Source organism: Indicator indicator, chromosome 14, assembly GCF_027791375.1.
Source record: "Indicator indicator isolate 239-I01 chromosome 14, UM_Iind_1.1, whole genome shotgun sequence".
NCBI classification, from domain to species: domain Eukaryota; kingdom Metazoa; phylum Chordata; class Aves; order Piciformes; family Indicatoridae; genus Indicator; species Indicator indicator.
Genome location: NC_072023.1, coordinates 9,706,156 through 9,725,123, shown reverse-complemented (window position 1 = coordinate 9,725,123; position 18,968 = coordinate 9,706,156). Strand labels below are relative to the sequence as shown.

The following is an 18,968-nucleotide window of genomic DNA, read 5'->3' as shown; positions in this document are numbered from 1 at the left end:
TTTAATTCCTTCTCACAGATGACCTGTAAAGAATAGGGATTAATTTGTACCTAAATAAAGATACAACAAACAATTCTCAGTCTTCCCTCCCAAGGTTGTCTTGCCCTTGAAAAAAACAAAAGGGAAAAAAAAAAGAAAGAAGTGGCAGATGTCCAATATTTACCAGCTTAGCTTTGTACAGCAGGTACAGGTTTGCTCCATAGCAGTAAGCATGGAGCCAGAGGAAGGAAGACACAATCTTGGGTTAAAAATAAAAAAGGCTTATTGTTTCTAAAATTTAGTTTATACAAATAGCTTGGGTTTAATAATGCTGTTATGGTAACACGGCTGAAATTTTCAACAATTCCTCTCCATCTGCAACTGCCAAGAACTTCTTCAAAGCAGAAAATAAGTTTAAGCCTCAGTGTACCCAGCAAACATTTTTAGGACTGATAAGTAATTTGCAGTGCCAGACTAAGCCCTTTTTGCCCAAAGGTTTTTTCAAAGGGCCTGAAGAGACCGAGTAACTGTCACCCTTTTAGTCTGGCCTCAGACTCTGCAATAAATAACAAGCAACATGATGAGCAGTGAAAAAAAAAAATGTATATATAGAGAGAGTACTTGAACGTTGCCATCTCTGAAGAATGAGAAAGAAAATTTACCATGTAACCGTAAAGGGAGAAATCAAAAGCAGACGGTTCTCCTGGGTGTGGCCAGAACACAGAAATTAAACAAAAAAACAACAACAGAAAAATAAAGTAAAATAAAATAAAAATAAATTTAAAAATAAAATAAAACCAAAGGAAATTAAAACAGAAGCCCCCTGAAATCCATGCATTGTTAACCCTTTGTTTGTCATGGAGTTTAACCAGTCACCTCAGCAGCAGCGTCTTTGTCTTGTACCACTGGAGCACGCAGCCAGCAACCGGCCTTGCCGTCATCTGCTGCTCTGCTTGTTTTTAACCAAGTTGGGTTTTTTTTTAGGGGGAATCTTTTTTCATATCCCCTTATTTCCATAATAAACTTTTGGAACCCTGAAAAAATGGCCAAGGATACAGCAGCTTGGGCTACCTGTTTCCAAGGCATATGGAGAGAGTAGGAAGGTTTCAGCTATAATCCACCTGAGATGAGCAGGACCAAATGCATCAAACAGCACAAAAATTCAGAAACACATTGTTACAGTTACAAACAGAAACACAGGCTTTAGAACAATGAGGGAATCAGCAGAAACCAAGTTGCCACAATTGCAGCAGCTCTTCCACTTCCCCCTTGCCCTCACGGTGCACCTTGAGTGCATTAAGGTGCGTTGGCATAAAGCATCCATGCAACCTGGTGAATCAGATGCAAGAATTAATCTGGCTAAAAAAAACCAAATTATATCTTGAGAAATACCCTGACGGGCTATTTTTAGGCTGGATTATTGCCCCAGTCCAGTTTGTTTAGTAGCTCCACAGCCAATCCTTCCTGCAAAACTGAAGAGGGGGCAGAGGCTGGGAGTATATGGTGGGAGCCCAGCCAGCACTGGGCTTCCCAGTGAGAGCTTAGAGCTTTTGAGCAGCTCCAGCCAACTCAGGTCAGGGGCTTTACAACCTCATGCCATGCCTGGCTGTGTGCTTCTCCTCATACCCTCAAACAACCATGTTACTTATGTAGTCTGTGAGTTCAACTAGCTCAACTGGCAGAAGGCAAGCTCATTTCTCTTTCTCCCTGCTGCATCTGTTTTTTTGCTAATTTAGCATCATGGATTCAACTCCCTACACAGTGAAATGAGGACTACTGGGAAAGCGCTCCCACAGGAGCAGTAAATCAGCTTATACTATCAAGCCATCAAATTCAGCCTTAATTATTCAGGTTTATTTAAACTAGTTCAGTGTATGGACTAATTTGACTGTGTATGGACTAATTTAACTCCTGGGCTTAGTATCAGAGAGTTGAAAATACAAAACTGTACTACAGTGAGCTATGATGAGGTTGTGCCTCCTTCAGGCTATTGGCATCATAAAGGGATTTTGTGACCTCAGAAACTGATGCTGGTCACTGGTACTTCATTTGCTACTAAGCCTCTTTATGTCAACAAGACTATTTGTATTTCGGGCTCAGCTGATGGCATATGAGCAGAAATTACAAAAATAGAATTAAAAAGAAAACAAGATCTCTAATTTATTTTATGTCACAAGGGGTTTTATCTAGTTCACTGAGTGGAAACTAAGTCCAGATCAAGAGTTGCTTAACTCAGAGCACCTAATCCATTTTAATAAGAAATAAATGGACAGGCATATATTTAAAAGACTTAGTCTTTCAGGTACAGTTACCAAAACCTAAATCCATATTCCTATCTTAACCTACAGTTAACTGCAAACATTAAAAACCCCTACGTGTTCCCACACAGCTTTCTTCACAAGTTTTTAGCTAGCACTGGTTTACTTACAGAACTTTACTCATCAATGGGTGCAATTTTTTTGTGAAGATGTCAGCTACTATACAACCAATTTAATTAAATATGAAGTGCTTCTAGACACTTCAGTCCTGTACAAGAATTTGGAGATCTGGATCTCCCAAACAGAATGCAGTGAGGGACATAAACTTAGACTATACCAAAATCACAAGCTTGAAATTTGCACTAATATGAACTCTTACCATTTGAAAAACTAGTAAGAAAGGCTCCCTCGTCAGCCAAGATTTTGCTGTGTGCTTCTGCACTCTTGGACTCTGAATGTCATTGAGGGCACATCTTGGAATGCCACATGGTATGCAGCTGATGATCAGAGTTTGGATTCCCTTCTCCTGCAGCGTTATGAATGCCACAGGGTACTCATTACACAGGCAGACTGCATTAATTCTGCAAATATGTCCACTTGCTCTGTTCAGCACAACAGTGCCAAAATAGGCATCTAGAGGATGCATCTCCACTAACAAAAGGAACAGGAATCCTCTCTCTTGACTTCCTCTGGAGGCATTTTATTCATGGTTCAGCAAAGTGCATGGCAAACTGCAACTGTGAGCAAAACGCTATTTAAAGGCACTTACATGGGTCAGAACTAGAACCATAATGGTAAACAGGATAAATGAAACAGCTAGTTTCCTGGAAACAAACAAAAAAACCTAACACATCAAGGGAAGACTGATGCCCTTCTATTAAATAAGAATAAAACAAAATTAAATTCAAGAGCTGTTTCAGGCTCGTATCTTCTTTCTCCTATGTGGCAAAGCAATACCAGCGTGAAGTCTACCAGGGCCCACATAATCCTGCTAAACAGATTGAATTTGGGCAAAAATCTGGTTAAAAAACAAGAATTCACATTGCTGTGAGGGGAGAATCACCAAAACTAATTATTAACTGCTTCCTTTCTGAGGTGATACAGGAAGTCAACAAATAACATTTCCTAAGCCGAATGCAAGAATCTGAGGTGTGAGGTGGCTGTGATGAATGCTGCAAACTCTTTGGCCATCAAATTCCCTAAATACATAGAGATCCTGAGGATGCACCCAATTTGACGTAGTACCTCCAGGCTGTCAAAGAAAACTGTCTGGTCATCTCAGGTGGATTCAAAAGGAAGAATGCAACCTGCATGCTTCCTGCAGTCCCCTCCTACAGATCAGTACTGGAGCGATCCCAGCAGAGATCTCCTGCCATAGCTTGGCAGGGACAAAGCGCTGCTCAACCCCATTGTACACTGGGTGGGGGTGAACCCAGGGCAGTTTGGGATTTACCACTGTACCTTTTACATATTTACAAAACAGATACACAACTCTACAACCCTTAGGAACCCGGGGAAGGGAAAGGAGCATTGAGAACACAGCACAAGGCAGGCAGCAGGAGCATCTGCTTTCGGATTCCCAAGAGAGAGTAGGAGGAGAAGAAGAAAGAGAGGTTTCATATCATTAGATTAGAATGGAAACCACAGGGCAGGAAAATGCATTCAGATTTTTTTCTTTCCTAAGGTGGAGGAAGAACCCAAGAGTGAGTGAGTGGCCTCCAGAAAGATCCATTTCCTTTGCTTCACCATCAGATCACCAAACTGTTGTTTTTCCATTATTATGTGAATACCAGGTGCGTCGTGCAGCTACACCCCACTCAAACACTGGGGCCTCCCATTTTCACGCTAAGCAGGAATAATCTTGCATTCTTTTAAAAACAGGAATTATTTTGGGTACAGGTGGTTGCAAATATACCAAAAAATTACTCTTTGGGTGTTTTCTAATTCTGTTCAGATTCTGCCCCATCCCTCATACAGGCTATGAGCTCTGCAACTGCTTTTTGCTGCAAGATGACAGAAAAGCAGTGGAAAACAGCACGGTCAAGGACTGGAATGAGTCTTGGGCTTATTTTTAGTTTTTCATGTATTTTTTAAGGGTTCAGGATAAAATTTGTCAACGAACTCTTCAGCACTAATTTTTGTTTTAACTGAAAACCAGAAGCCTTGGCCTTTAACAACTGCATGGGAAGGTACATAGTCATAAATCAAGTCTTCACAGAAAGCCTTCATTGTTAGCACTGCCGAAGAGAAAGGGCAGCCGTGGGTATTTACTATAGGGTTGTATGGATGGGAAAGAGAGAGAGAAGTTCATATGTGGCGACGAAAACACTGCTCTAGAAAGCACAGGCAGTGGGGAATGAAGGGTAGAGATCATCACTTTGCCAGGCCAGTTATTTTGTGCTTTCCTTTGCAATTACATCCAACCAAGTAGAGATTTGATAGAGGCCAGAGGCTAGTTCCAAAGCCACACAGAAATTACTAAAATCAAGACTAATTCACAGATATCTCTGGCCTATAAATATCAAAAGAACAGCAGAGAGCAGAATAAATATTTACAAGCTCAGCACAGCTGATTGTTTTGGTAACGCATATAGATTTTCATCCACAGAGGGAAGTAAAACTTTCTAAGCCATACAGACATTTGTTTGTACAAACTGTCTTTATTAAAACCAAACCCCTCAGAACAACGAGAAAAAATCCACAAAAATAAAAAAATATGGTATTATGCACAAATAAAATACGGAGAAATGGCTAAGATTAATTTATTTTGTACACAGATCAACTGCTTTCTGGTTTCCAGCTAATACAAAGACTGAAGAACTTCAGAAGGCATCGTGGACAACATGGGTGGAAATTTGCAGAGGGCTCTGAACATGAACATGCCCAGGAATATGTTGAAGCAAAGAGGTCACCTTAGGACTGTGAACCTCAAATCCAAGCAAAAGGCATAGACTCGAAATCAGAACTGCTTAGCTGAATTGCAACTTCAAAATCTCGTGTGCATGCACACATGTGCACACACGTGTGTGGGGGAAGGAGGGAAATTTTGTTTTAATTGAAAATGGGAATCTTAGCGTTGATTAAGTCAAGCAGAGTATAGACATGCACTGTGCAAGCTTCCCCCATAGAGCTTTGGCAATGCACCTCACTCCTGACCTGCAAAACTCCCTCCTATTCCAGTGCTGAACCTCCTGGGCAGAGAGAGAATCACATAAATTTGTCATTGTGGTGATACTGGTTACATGATGAGAACCAATTGCCAATTAGGACAAAGATCACTGAATCTCTCTGCAGCTGCTCTGTGCAACGTTTGAAATCTCATCTCCAGAGAAACAAATTACCATTAACCCTCAAGAAAACCTCCCTTTTAATAGATCTGTGGGGAGAAAATAGGGGTGTGGATGCAAATTCAGTGGGGAGGGGTCCACGAGGCAAGGCAAATCGAATGAGGATACTTAAATTAAGCATGGAATCTCTCAAACATGAAAGGTCAGTATCTCAGAAGCACCACACAATTCTACAAATGAGAGTAAACAAACTCCTTTCATATGTGAGACATAACAGTTTTTCTACAGAAGTATTTTAATGCAACAAAAACATGGTTGCAGGGATGGGTGGGTTAGCCTTTATGCTTACAGTCTCCTATCACAAAAAGCTGTTTTAAATTATTCTGCCTTCCCTACAGGGCACCCATTGCTGATGCAATGGGAACAGGTTGGGATGAAAGGTCAAGTGACTGACTCCCTGTTTATTAAAAAGCTGGGGAACCTGATCCCACATTACAGACAAGAATATCTAGGAGCATTTGTACATGCTGCCCAGAAATGACCATGTTTAGAATCTGGAGTCAGAGGGAACAGGAGACAGCCCCTAAAACAGCTTTTCCCTTCCCCCATCATACTAATTCCTGTGTACACTCTACAGACTGTATTCTCTAGACAATGAACTGCCCTTTTTTTATTCAGCAATCAAAACAAGAGAAGTGGGTAGAGAAACAAGACTTACCTTCGAGCCACGCTCATTAAAGATTATCTCTACATCAAGGATTTTTCCGAATTGCTGCAAAGAGACAAATGGAAAAAGATTTGGTTTTGGCAATTCATTTTGCCTACCTTTTGGAGGCTGGCTTAATACAACAGTGGAGTTAAAAACATTTCCATTTGTAGCATACAGGCAAAGGCATAAAATCCCAGTAATGTGACCTAGTTCTCTTGGGTTAGGACATGCAGATCCTCTTGGTCATAGAGCCCAGGTTTTCTCACAATAGTCTAAAAGAAGAAAAACAATCTCCAGAAGAGGTTTAGGGAGTTGAGACAGCTTTTCCTTCTCCCTTTTTAATCTAAACAGCTTTTTTCTTCATTCTATTTCATCTAAGACACAGTTGTATGATTTCACCTCAGACACCTAACGATGTTTCTCAAAAGCAAATCAGCATTTCATCTCCTTCCTCAAGCGTCTATCGCAAAGAGAAACTTAAAGTGATGCTATTCCTCTGGAGGGGATAGTCACTTAAGACTCCAACCTGTCAATAACCTATGGAAGTTTTTCACAACAGAATTTTGACCTCTGTCTCAGCCAAGAGAACCTGAGGAGGGCAGGGCAGGGCCCTGATATTCTGCACTGTTTTGAGTTCCAAAAATCTCCCTACTTAGTACAGAGCAAAAATGATAAACAGGAGCTGTAAGCTAGAAAGCAGATTTAGCATACTCTGTGAATCCCTATATGGATCATATCCTTCACCTTGGAAACATAGAATAACACTTTTACTGAAGCAGCCAGATTTAAAACAGTAACCTATAGGAAGAAGCACCACTTCAGAAGAGATCTGCAATACTCTGTTCTCTTGAAGAATCAATGTTCCAAACTGGAGATCTGAAAGACAGGGCTAAGATTCATTTTCAACAGCATATATATGAGGCAGTCCTCATTCTAGAGATGAATTCTCTGCTCAGAAAAATGCTGTGTTTTGTGTATTTCCTATACCATTACTTATGAAAGCTTCCATCAACATGGTTTTGATCTCACTATTGGAGAAGATTTAAAAGTAGTAGGCAAATGAAGGAAGGGTCAACAGGAAACAAAATGATGATTTCAGAGTTAGCAAAGATGACAAACACAGCCTACAGGCACTAGGATACTCTCTACTTTGCCATGGTTCTCTTAATGTAGTATTTGTCTTCTTTTTCTGATTAACATTTCAGTTCAAAGTCAAATGGGTATAATGCTCAGTGTCCAGTTTTGCAAACATGGAACATTCACAACAGCGAGCCATGATGGCTGCTGATTATGAAAAGCAATAAAGCACCACTAAGTCCCTTGAGCAAGTATTCCACAACTGTCTTGAACCAAATAAAATGCTTCCAACACTTAGCTATAGTTTGTCTGCTTCTATTCTCCATTCTTAAAAAGGAGAGAGATGTATTCTTTTACAAATATTGGCTGACAGATGTTGTTTTTCCTTTTCTATTGTTTAAAGACAATACTTGATCTTCTATTCATCCCAAGAACAATTGAATTCAGAACATTCTGCGTTATGTGAAGTTTGAATAATGCTAACATAAACATGCATCTTCCTTGAAACCTCAACATCTCAACAGCTTAAGCTTGATCCATACTAGATCTTCTTTTGACCACTGTTGTGCCCATCACAGCTAAAATACATTCTCTATTTCTAACCCATGCTTGGTGTGGGCTTGTCTACAAAAGAGATTAGCTGTTGATTGCTTTTTGTTGTCTTTGTTGCATATGGCTTGGGCACTGTCATGAAAGGAACCAGCCATGATTGCTTTCTTGGCAGACTATTTCAGTGTTGTTACCTTACAGGGGCTGAAGAGCCCACAGCTGCTGAAGGGCTATCCCTGCTCCCTTGTCTTTCCTTGTCTGGTCTCACTAGCTTCCTAAAGCCAGCCCAAGTTTCCGTTTTCACACAATTTGATAGAACTCACTGAGCCTCCAAAAAAACAGCCCAACAAAAGGAATAAATGCAATAGTTTTGATGATTTACTGATCTGAAGTGGCTCAAAGGATCAGGTGAGCATTAGGGCTCTCAGATGCAAAGGGGAGCAAAAAGCAGCACAAGCTGCTTGAGAACAGGATCTGTAGCTGCCAGATCAGCTCAGCTGCCTAGCCTTGCCACACACACTGAAACATTCAAGCTCTTGATAAATGCAAATGGCAGAATTATTTTCAGAATCTTCAAAGCCATAAAAAAAAAAGTCACCATTTTCTACCTCATTAGAATCATCTTGAGAGAGAACAAACTGTGCAGCTTCTGGTGCACAATTATGCTGTGCCATCTTCCCCTTTCTCCACACCCAGCTGGGCCTGGATCCTTGGGTATTACTGCCAGTGCTGCCTGCCAGCCCTGCTCAGCTGAGCTCACTGCACAGGATTTCCACACTAACAGGGAATCCTGTCTCCTGTGTTTAATTTCTTGTGGCTGACAAAAAGCTGGCACTAATGCTAAATGCAAGTGGTCTGACTTAGCTCCATGAGAGACAGCAGGGCTGCCTCCCTGCTCTGCAGAAGATGGAGGTATGTCATTTCCTAGATGACAGAATAAAGATCACCAAGTGCTGTAGTTGCATCAAGTACACTCTTGACAACTACTGTAATGGGCTTCAGCCATCCAAGCAAACTGCCCCAAATGTCTTTTCTACCTAGGAGTTGTGGGTGTCTGAAGATGCAGGAAAGAAGAACCTGCTTGGGAGAGAAGAGACAGGGATATCTGCTGAACTGTGGTTTGCTGAGGAGGGGTTTCCTGCTCTGTGAAAGCAGCATGGCTGTGATAGAGCAGGACACACGCTGGGCTCTTCAAGACTCTGCTGTGGCTGTTGCCACAGATGCTCTGATAGCTCACAACACCATGGCTCTTCTCCACACTGCTGCAATGGTTACAGCAGGTCCAGCACTGGAGACGCCTCTTTTTTGGTAGTGTGCCAGATTTTCTTGCAGAATGAAAGCAGGACAAAAAAGAACCAGTTCATTTTAACAGTTTATGTCTCCTTCAAAGCTGAATCTAATTTCGTGGAACATAAAATGGCACTTTGTTCTCTGATGGTGCTTCCCCTACCAAATGTCAACAGTCTACTGCAAACAATTGGAGTTTTAAGAGCTCCTTAGCAAAAGGTCACAATTTTTGTACAGAAAATGCTAGGCTGTCTAAATACAAGGGTCAACACCAAATGGTCCATAGTAATTTTTTTTTAAATCATGAATGCAGGCATGTTTGTATCTTCCAGCAGATGGTGGGTCTGGCCAAATAAAACAAAATGCATGCTTAGGTCACCCATGAAGACTAGCCCTCTAATCTCTAACCTTGAAGACATGAATCCCTTTTCTCACAGACTTGGTTCACTCACTTAATGATTATCAAGAACTTCTTCTTACAACCCTGCACAGCAGCAGGGAAAAAAAAAAAACGCTCCTGAGCAGAGTTCACAGCCTCTGAAGGCAGCATTGCAGTTCTCAAACGCTGCCCATTGTGGCTTAAAAACTTCATTATGTGACCCAGAAGCCAGCATCCCCTCTTACACGCCAGGTCATGCTAAAAGCTTCTCCATGAAATGCTCATGGATGTGCCACATAATGGCTATATATATATACACACACACACTCACTTCCAGTCATGCCATGACACAGTACCTTGCTCTTAGTCCTCCAAGGTCACTCCTGGAGTGACCTTGTAGCAGCTTCTAGTTATTTTTGTGTAAAGTAGGTAAATGAGAATCATCTCCTCCACAATGGTAGCAGGGGCTGTTGGAAATAGCAATTTTAAGAGGCATAAAGATATTAACAGACATCAGCTATGACCAGAACTCAGTGTTCTTGCTTGAACACGTTGTACCTTACCACAGATGCGAAGGCATTGTGGAAGGAAGGGCATATGCATGCTGCGTGTTCCTTTCCACCTAGATGACACGAACGCAGCAGATTTTTTCCAACAGAGGCCATAACTCCATTATATATAATAAATTTGAGAGCTCTGGCACCAGAGAGCTTTTTCCTTCCAAGGTGCTGACAGTTTGGTAGAGCCCCTCCTGTATTCTCTGTTCCAGCTGGCCCTGTCTCCTCTCCTTGTCTAGAGCTTTCAAAATCAGCTCCAAAACGTGCCAGACAAATCATTTAACCCTCAAGATGCAAAGACTATGAACCAAATTCTCTAGAAACCACAGAACAAAAGGTGACATAAGCCACCATCCAACAAAATTGTGTCCCCACAAGAGAACTCTTTCTGGCCAAGTGGATTTGCACCAGCCCTACAAAATTCCCTTAGAGAGGACTGCAGTGAACTAGTTAAAACTTGGAAGGTGCCAAACAGTCCATTCTCAAAGATGGCTGAAATTCAAAATTGCCAGGAAACCTGCCTTCTATGAAAGAACCATTTCACATCCTTAAGCTTAAAATGCGTGAGCAAGAGCATTTCACATGCAGGGTATGCCCACACTGCAGAGTCCTTACCCTAGTTTCCAGCTCCAGGGGACATATTTTCAGCTGAGAACAGCTGGCTTCATCATAGTTCTTAGTAATGGTAGCATGGGGTCTGTCAGAGATACATTGCTCTCAGTATATTAATTTCCTCACCTAAAGCCAGCTCACATCTCTTCGAAACAGTGGGGCCAACCTTGCTAGAGCAAATTCTTCTCAGCTCAATGATACCAATGTGCTTTGCTGTCAGATAGATAGAAGCATGAAGGATTTATAAACCAAATCAGAACCACAATTTACCAATTGAAGGGGCAGTAAAAAGCACCAACAATCCCTTATTAGGGTTGATCTGCTGCCCATGCTTTCTAAGAAAGCAAACTTCAAAAGGAAGCCACACAGAGTACATAATCCTAACAAGGTTTACATATTGCAGCCATTCCAGCAAAACAAAGTGACAGCAAACAGAGTTTCTCAGTAATTTGTTATCCTCTGACTCACAAATACAAGATTTTCACATAGAACAGTGATGTGGGGTGAACAGTACCACAGGGTACTGTTCCAGAGATCCTAACACCAGGCGAGCTTCCAGATCTACACTTCCAGCATTGTGTTCCTGCCTTGAGCCATGCCCTGGTGTGATTGCACTATAATCTGGTACTGCTGCCACAGAAAAGGTACTTGGGCACATGCTCACAAAAGCAACATGCATTCAAAGCTCAGTTTGAGATGACTCCTCACACACGTAGACTGAATTTGTATAAAACTGGATTATAAAAGAAAACACCCTGTCGTTCTATCCATGCCTTTTATGCAAGTAAATCACAGAATATTAAAGGGCTGGAAGGGACCTCCAGAGATCATTGAGTCCAATCCGTCTGCCAAAATCCAGCTACAGCACAGCACTGTTCCCTAAATGATGTTCAGACCACTTTCACTGCAGACTCTTCCAGTAACTCACATGAAAACTAAACAAATCTTACACAGAAGTGTCATCCAGCCATGGCTGCCTTCCATCAGACAGTCACCACAGAAGTTTCTATGTCATGTGACATCACCACACAGGTTTTGCAGAGCAAGACAGAGAGCAGAATAGATGCTGACAGCTGCAGCAGCAGAAGTACCCCTGTACCCAGTACAGCTGCGCAGGATGTTCAAACAAGCACTGTGTGCACAAGTCAAAAGGTAGCCCCAGAAATCACACTGCTGAAAACACTTCAGGATAAACAGTGGTGCCTCTTCTAACTCTAGCCAACATCAGCAGCAACAAAGTCCTGCCCTTTGACAAGGCTGGAGCTCGTTCTCATCACAGGAAGAGCTTGGAAACAAGAATCATCACAAAGAGGCCACCTTGTGCCACGACTTGTGTTTTCCAACACTGGCACATAGGACTTGTCACGTGATCAGTGATCACTATTATAGAGATGAAAAATAATACATCTTAATATTCAGAAGACAAGATTTACTCCTTCAGATGTCCAATCCACTCAAAGTAGAGTGCCTTTTAGCAGCTTTCCTGTTTGCTGTACCTCGGGCCTCATGGCATCAACACCTGCAGGTTCAGAGCTTCTTAGTCCATCATGCTATTTACCTACTTAATGCCTAACAAGCAGTTTTCTGCCATTGCCAAGATTTGTGTATCACAAACTACTTTTGCATTTAAATTTATATACTGGTAAATATAGACTTAAAATTCTACCAAATACTTGGCAAGATACTGCTGTATTTTTGTTACTGCTTCAGCCTCAAACTGTAGGCTCACTGAGGTGTTTTGAACTCTTGACAGCAGAATGAAGTTGGATAAGAAATCACACCCACTGAGATATTTTAGGAAGTGCAAAGTGCCAAAATATTTCCCCAGAGGCTGAGATCTGAAGGCTACAAGAGCTTCTAAAAATATCTATTAAAATATCTGTGTTGCTTGGGTCATACAAAGCAGTGGTCTACCACAAACATACACCACAAGAACCTTGCAGTAAAGACATGGATTATGCTTAAAGAAAGAAAAGGGTAACGACATTACTTTCCTTAAAAACTGATGTTCAAAACCAAAAAGCAGCTACCATTCTATCACCTATCAAGTTATTAATAACTTCATCATTTGAAAAAGCTATTAAATGTGACCCAATGGTCATCCTTATATAAAAGAGCTGTGCATTATTACTGTTGCAGCTGATCACAAACAACAATCCTTTATATTAAGTAGGTTGATGATGTTCCCCATCAAAAGCAGTTAACAGTCTACGAGCAGTAACTGCGGAGTGAGCATGTTGTAAAAAAGTCAGTGTTTCCATCTGAAGTCAGAGTCTGAAAGATTTCACACCTGCCACTGTGCTATCCCACCTTCATCTGCAATTGCCATCAATATAATCCTTATCTTACACTACCTCCTTTTCAGAAAATAGTTGAAGATTCTTGAGTAAAGAGTATTTCACCACAGTAAATTCTGAGAAGGGTCAGTTCTGACTCTTCATACCATTGCTTTCACAACAGCTAAGAAGGATTATATTCAGATACCCACACGAACTACCAAAATGATCCACTTTGTTTGCTCTTGTGGAGGCAATTCATCATTTGGCTTGAGAACAGATGGACTTTCCTCTCACAGGGAGTTCAACCCAGCCTCCATCTACCTCAGAAGACTCTCAAGTCCACAACTGACCAGAGAATCCCAGCCAACTTTATACTGGAAGGAAAACTGCTTCTTGAAGCCTAAGAGGGAAGGTCTGAGGCTATTAGCCATGAGGCACAGACACTAGCCTCACAGCAAAGCTGAAAGGCCTGAAAATGTGTTGAGAGAAACAAGAGGTTTTTTTTTGCATGTATGATGCAGTAAGGAAGGGGCCAGCCTACCAGCAGTTAAGACAACTACCACCATCATGTCAGAGTCCCTACACACTAGTCCCAGAATGTCCCTCAGGATAGCAAGATTTTGAAAAGAGTTGACTTATTTTTAACACTGATTGCAACTCTTTTACTCCCTGCTTAAATTAGCCTAAATTACTAAGAATTATTATCTTATTTCAAGGTTAATTGTGTTAAATCTCAGCTTCCAACTGGAAAAATCTTATTATGACTGTAAACAAGACCTAGACCCCCTATTAATAGATATCATCCATGCATAAGCACCTGTACAGAACAGACTTGTCATCTCCCAACCTCTCCTTAGTAAGCCAAGTAAATCATGTACCCAACACCCTACACAAAAAGCCACTCAGCCCTAGATTACATTTTTCATCCATAACTGATCTCAGAACCACAAAAATGATGCAGTCCTTTCAGCTTTGAACACGAGCAAGATTACATCCCTCTTTCTACCTCTTAGCATTGTTGAAGCAACTATCTTCAACAATCACTAGGACTCTCCCAAATCAGTGTTTTCCAGAGAAAGCTTTCCACCCCACAAGCACAGCCTAGCTCCTACATACTCAGCACTCTGCACTGAGGTGTATCAAACACATTTTGTTTGATTTATTGTCAGCTAACCAGGCATTTCAAGTAGTTCTCTAGCAGTAAGATTATCTTTCTTCTTCCTCCTCCACAAATAGCTTTTTAACCTCGAGCCTTTACTGCCAAGGTTTTAATAGTACTGTCTCCATGGGTTGATACAGATACTGAACAGGACTGCAAAGGAAACAGAACCCTGTGGAAACTTACACTAGAAGCAGTCTTGATCACTGCTGTCTCCCCAGTACCTTTTTATTATCTATCACAAAAGAGATTTGAAATTCTTGGCATGTCTTGTGTTGATCTGAGGTTAAGTATTCTTTTTCTTAAAAATCATCATTGATCACTTGGATGAATTCAACTAGTTAAGCACTCTTCAACTACATCAGTGATGCTTCACACAACCTCATCAAACTAGGCAAGACAGTATTTGTCTGCAGAGATGTGTATTACCTTACAAAAAGTCATGCTGAATAGATAGTAAACCATTTCTTCACATCTTTTAAAACTTTCCACAATTATTTTTATCTTGGATCAACATATGGATGCATAGTTAGCAGCTCTATGGGCTGCAATACACTTCAATATTGTATCCCAGTGCAGAGCATTCCAGCCTTTTGCAACTCTCAATGTACAAGAAGTGGCTAAAAATTAGCATTAATGAACAGAAAAGCTCCCTGCTTTGGCTGTTAACTTCGAACACACCTTACCTAGATCTGTTGGGTTTTCAATAGTTGTGGGCACCATTTCATCCTCTTTTGTTATCAATTATATACAAATAGTACATAGTACAAATAACTCTTCTTAAATCATAAATACAGCAAGTTTGGGTCTTCTGCTGGTTTTTCTCTTTGGTTTTTGTTTGTTATTTGTGTGTTTTGTGGTGTTCTGGTTTTTCTTTCCCCAAAACACACAACTGTTTCCTAATTTTATATCGTGCCTACACCAAGATCTTTCCTTTTTGCATGTAAAAAATGGATGCCTTCTCCTGTGAACGCAAATCACTGATACCTCCATGATTAGCACATTTCCTTTCTCACCTGCTTAAGTTTGCAATTACATTCACTGCCACTTACTTCCTCCCTGCCTAATGTGCAGAATGCTTCCTGTTTTATTAACACAGTTTCAGTGACTCTGGAATCATGCCTTTTTGGCTATGAGTATGATTTTGTTGAATACTTCATAGCTTCCATTAACACTTCCCTTTTAAAGGTACCTCCCTGAGTAGTTATCCTGCCAATTGTTTAAACTCTAAGCAGCAGAGACTTCTAAAGCTCCTTACATTACTGCCTGATGCCATATTCTGTTTGCACAAAGCAAATACAGACAAATAACTATCACTGGTACCTAGGCAACCACGGGATTTCAGGTCAGCTATTAACTCTTCTTTATCTGCTAGAGCAAGGTCAGCTATTGATTTATTCCACAGTGGGTGCAGAACTGTGTGCATTAAAAAATGACCTATACCTCCTAGAAGCTTTCTAGAGGTCTTTTTATTGGCATCATGAAATGTCAGGTAAATATTACCTGTTTTAAGCAGCCTATTTTATTTGCCTCCCTATAAGAAGCACATACATAAGGAAGTGTTTGTTCCATTCCTTGGATATCTCAGGGACCTGTTAGAAACATGCAGTAAGTGAGAGATGATTTGAAACTTGAGTAACTTGAATTCATCAGGAAATCCTTATGTCTGCCACCCTCACAAATGGTGAGGGTTTTGAAAGCATTATGTAACTTCCATTTAATTACACACAGGACAACATGTCTGAAGTCCACCTCTGCTGGAGTCTGGACAAAAGCATTAGCTAATGCTTTGTGCCCCAGGATTGGGCTGACCTCTCGCATGCTGCTTCATCCTCAGGGGACTTCTTTACTCCCTCCTTCCCATCACATTTATTTCTTCCTCTATGGCTTTGCTGTCTACCCAATTCCTTTCTTTGTACAGTAGCTTGGGAAAATCACTCCAGGCAAGGATTTTGAGTCTCTCAGATATGACATTGAGGAAATGTGACCTGACACACAGAAGGGAGAGGGAGAAGATGGGGGTTACAGGCTAGCCTCAGCTGAAGACTCAGACAGCCATGAGTCCCCTCTAGGACAAAGGGTTGGTTTCAGTAAGTCACCCAAGGGAAAGCATCCTGATCCTGAAAAAGAAACAGGAGCAAGAAGCATTCAGAGAGAAATGCTCTCCTGCTTGAGGCTCTGAGCATGCTGACAGGAGCAGCATGGAGAGAAAGAGAGAGATGCAAGAGCCATTGATTATTTCCATGGCAAAGTAGTAAAGTTCTCTGTTACAGGAAAATGGTACATGGGGGTTTTGTGCCACAATAGATGGAACGCTGCTCTGGTAGGCACATCTCTCAGCAAACACAGGGTGAGGGGAACTAGCAAAAGGTTCTATAGGGAATATACCATTTACACCAGTTAAAATCACATCACTGTTCTGGAACTTGAGATGATGTTTAGAGTAAAACTGAAGAAACAACAAATAATTTGAGGAACACCAGAAATCAACTCATACAGCACATTTCCCCACCCTTTCTATGTACAGTAAGTGGCACCACATGGGCCAAAAACAAAGATAAGAAACCGTAATGCAATGGTTTAGGCTGCATTTTCTTTGAGGACAGTAGTTCATTCAAATTGTCTCGGTCTCCCAAACTGCAAAGGAAGGGTAAGAGCTATCAGGACAGGGGTGTTCCTAACATTTCAATCTCATCATGTCCCACACACAAGGGGGAGGAACAGCACCAAGGTGGATGAGCGTGAAAGAGGCCAGTTGTCAAGCCAAGCACTGGTCCCAAGGGAATGGGCAGCAACAAGTTGAATGGTTTATGCAAGTTGATGCAGCTCCCAGGAGAGGGAAGCAGCAGTAGCACAGGACGTGCTAAATACGGCACGTATTGTAGCAGGTGGCCCAAGAATTGGCTGTGATGGAACTGCCTACCAGCATCCCTGCAACAGCAAAAAGAAACCTAAACAACACAAAAGGTCAAGAGATGCAAAAACTGACACAGAAACATGGAAATATTTTGGAAGAGCAGAGGGCTACAGTCTCTCCTCCCTAGTATCAGGTGATAGGACAAGAGGAAATGACCTGAAATTGTGGCAGGGGAGGTCTAGGTCAGATATTAGGCAAAAGTTCTTCATGGAAGGAGTGGTCAGGCTTTGGAATAGGTTGCCCAGGGAGGTGGTAGAGTCACCATCCCTGGAAGTGTTCAAGAAACACGTGGATACAGCACTTTTGGACACGGTTTAATGGCCATGGCGGTGTCAAGTTGATGGTTGGACTCAATGATCTTAGAGGTCTTTACCAACCAAAATAATTCTCTGGCTATGCAGTTAGAACCAAGGTATACGCACAAGGCCTAAGACGGTTAAAGGAAGTATTGCTTTAATCTTTTGTGACTTGAGTACTCTGCACTGCATCTTAAACATGCAGCAACATTTAAAGTTCGTTAAGTTTATATAATAAGAACTATTTCTGAAGACCTTAAAATGTGCCAATCAATCAAGGATGTTACCATCATATCAACAAGTCAAGGATTCCTGAGGGCGATGATATATAGCCAGCCTCACCTGCAGGTTAGGTCATGAAACATCTAACTCATTTATCTCCGTGTCCAACATCTCTGTGTCCACCTATACTCATGTGAACAACTTTTTCCTCAATGAGCTTCTAAATTGAGAATGATGAATAGCATACAAAGATTAGGGAAGACAAATTATTTGGCCAAAAGAAATAGAATGTGTATCATACATAACATAAAATACCATCTGACTTGCACTAGCTTTTCCACATGGAATAGCTAGTTGGTCAATTCCTTGCAGCAATTTTTCATCACAGAAGCAGATCATGAAGAAAGACAAACATTTCAACAAGTTTCCAAGCAACTTGAAAACAGTGCTTTGCAAGGGATATATTAAGTCAATGTTTAATGCTAGTCTTTACTGAGAGAAAAGGTGAAGTTTTGAGTTGGGTTTTTTCCAAGCCCAGTGTTAGGTTACACATCATCTGGATACGAACAATGCAGTTATAGCTTTCCTGTGGATTTATCAGCTGAGGTAAACGCTACCAATAGTCCTAGTCCTGCAAATATTTTACACTGTATTGATGGAGGGAAAAGGGTTTTTCTCCTTCACATGAACACCCTAGCACTATGCGTCCCACCCGTGCAGAAGGAGAATCTGCCACTCCTTAAGAGGTGCTGGAACTTACCCCAAACATCTGCCGAAGGTCAGGATCTCGAAAGCGGAAGGGAATGTTAGACACATGGAGTCGTTTTGGAGTGGATTTGCTCTCGGTATTCTCACTGCTCTGTGTCTGTGATTGCTGTCCATCTGTCTGTGCACCTCCTTCTGTCTGCTGAAATCAGAAAGACAAAAACATGTGCATAAACTGAAACCACACAAATTACTTTCACGCGCTTTGTCTATATTTTTAGGTATTAGTACTACAATTGGTAACTGCTAGCACCTCGGCACTCGACCGTTACTTTGACAAAGCCAGTAATGCTGAACGATTGATCTGCTGTTCTTCCCCTCCCTTTCCATGAGGAAAGAAGTAATGAGATCTTAGCTTCCCTCCCCTCAGATCATCTTTTAGTTTAGCAGATTTGCCTTTGGTTTTCTTAAATTGCTTCTCTTTTCCCCTGTTCTTCCTCCCTTCAGCTGCCACCATATGAAAGCTCTAATGAAGAGGCGGATCTTTCACATCCTGAAGCTGGGAGGTAGTGCCACCACTCTAATCTCATGTGGCAGGATGTTCATGCAATCATCAAAATCCCATAGCTGAAGTGGCAGCTCTTCACTGGGCCAATACCAGAAATGCATCCCCAGGCAAAACGGCATCTGCACTGT

General features: G+C 41.4%; 1 protein-coding gene across 1 annotated transcript in view; it reads right to left on the bottom strand.

Moving 5' to 3' along the window:
- RBFOX2 (RNA binding fox-1 homolog 2) overlaps positions 1–18,968 on the bottom strand; it is a 168,004-nt gene that overhangs the window by 25,061 nt on the left and 123,975 nt on the right. Inside the window, exons 4-5 of the mRNA XM_054386856.1 lie at positions 18,328–18,474; positions 6,243–6,296 (exon numbers count right to left, since the gene is read on the bottom strand). Of these exons, the coding sequence (XP_054242831.1) occupies positions 6,243–6,296; positions 18,328–18,474 (201 nt within the window). The remainder of the gene's footprint in view (positions 1–6,242; positions 6,297–18,327; positions 18,475–18,968) is intronic.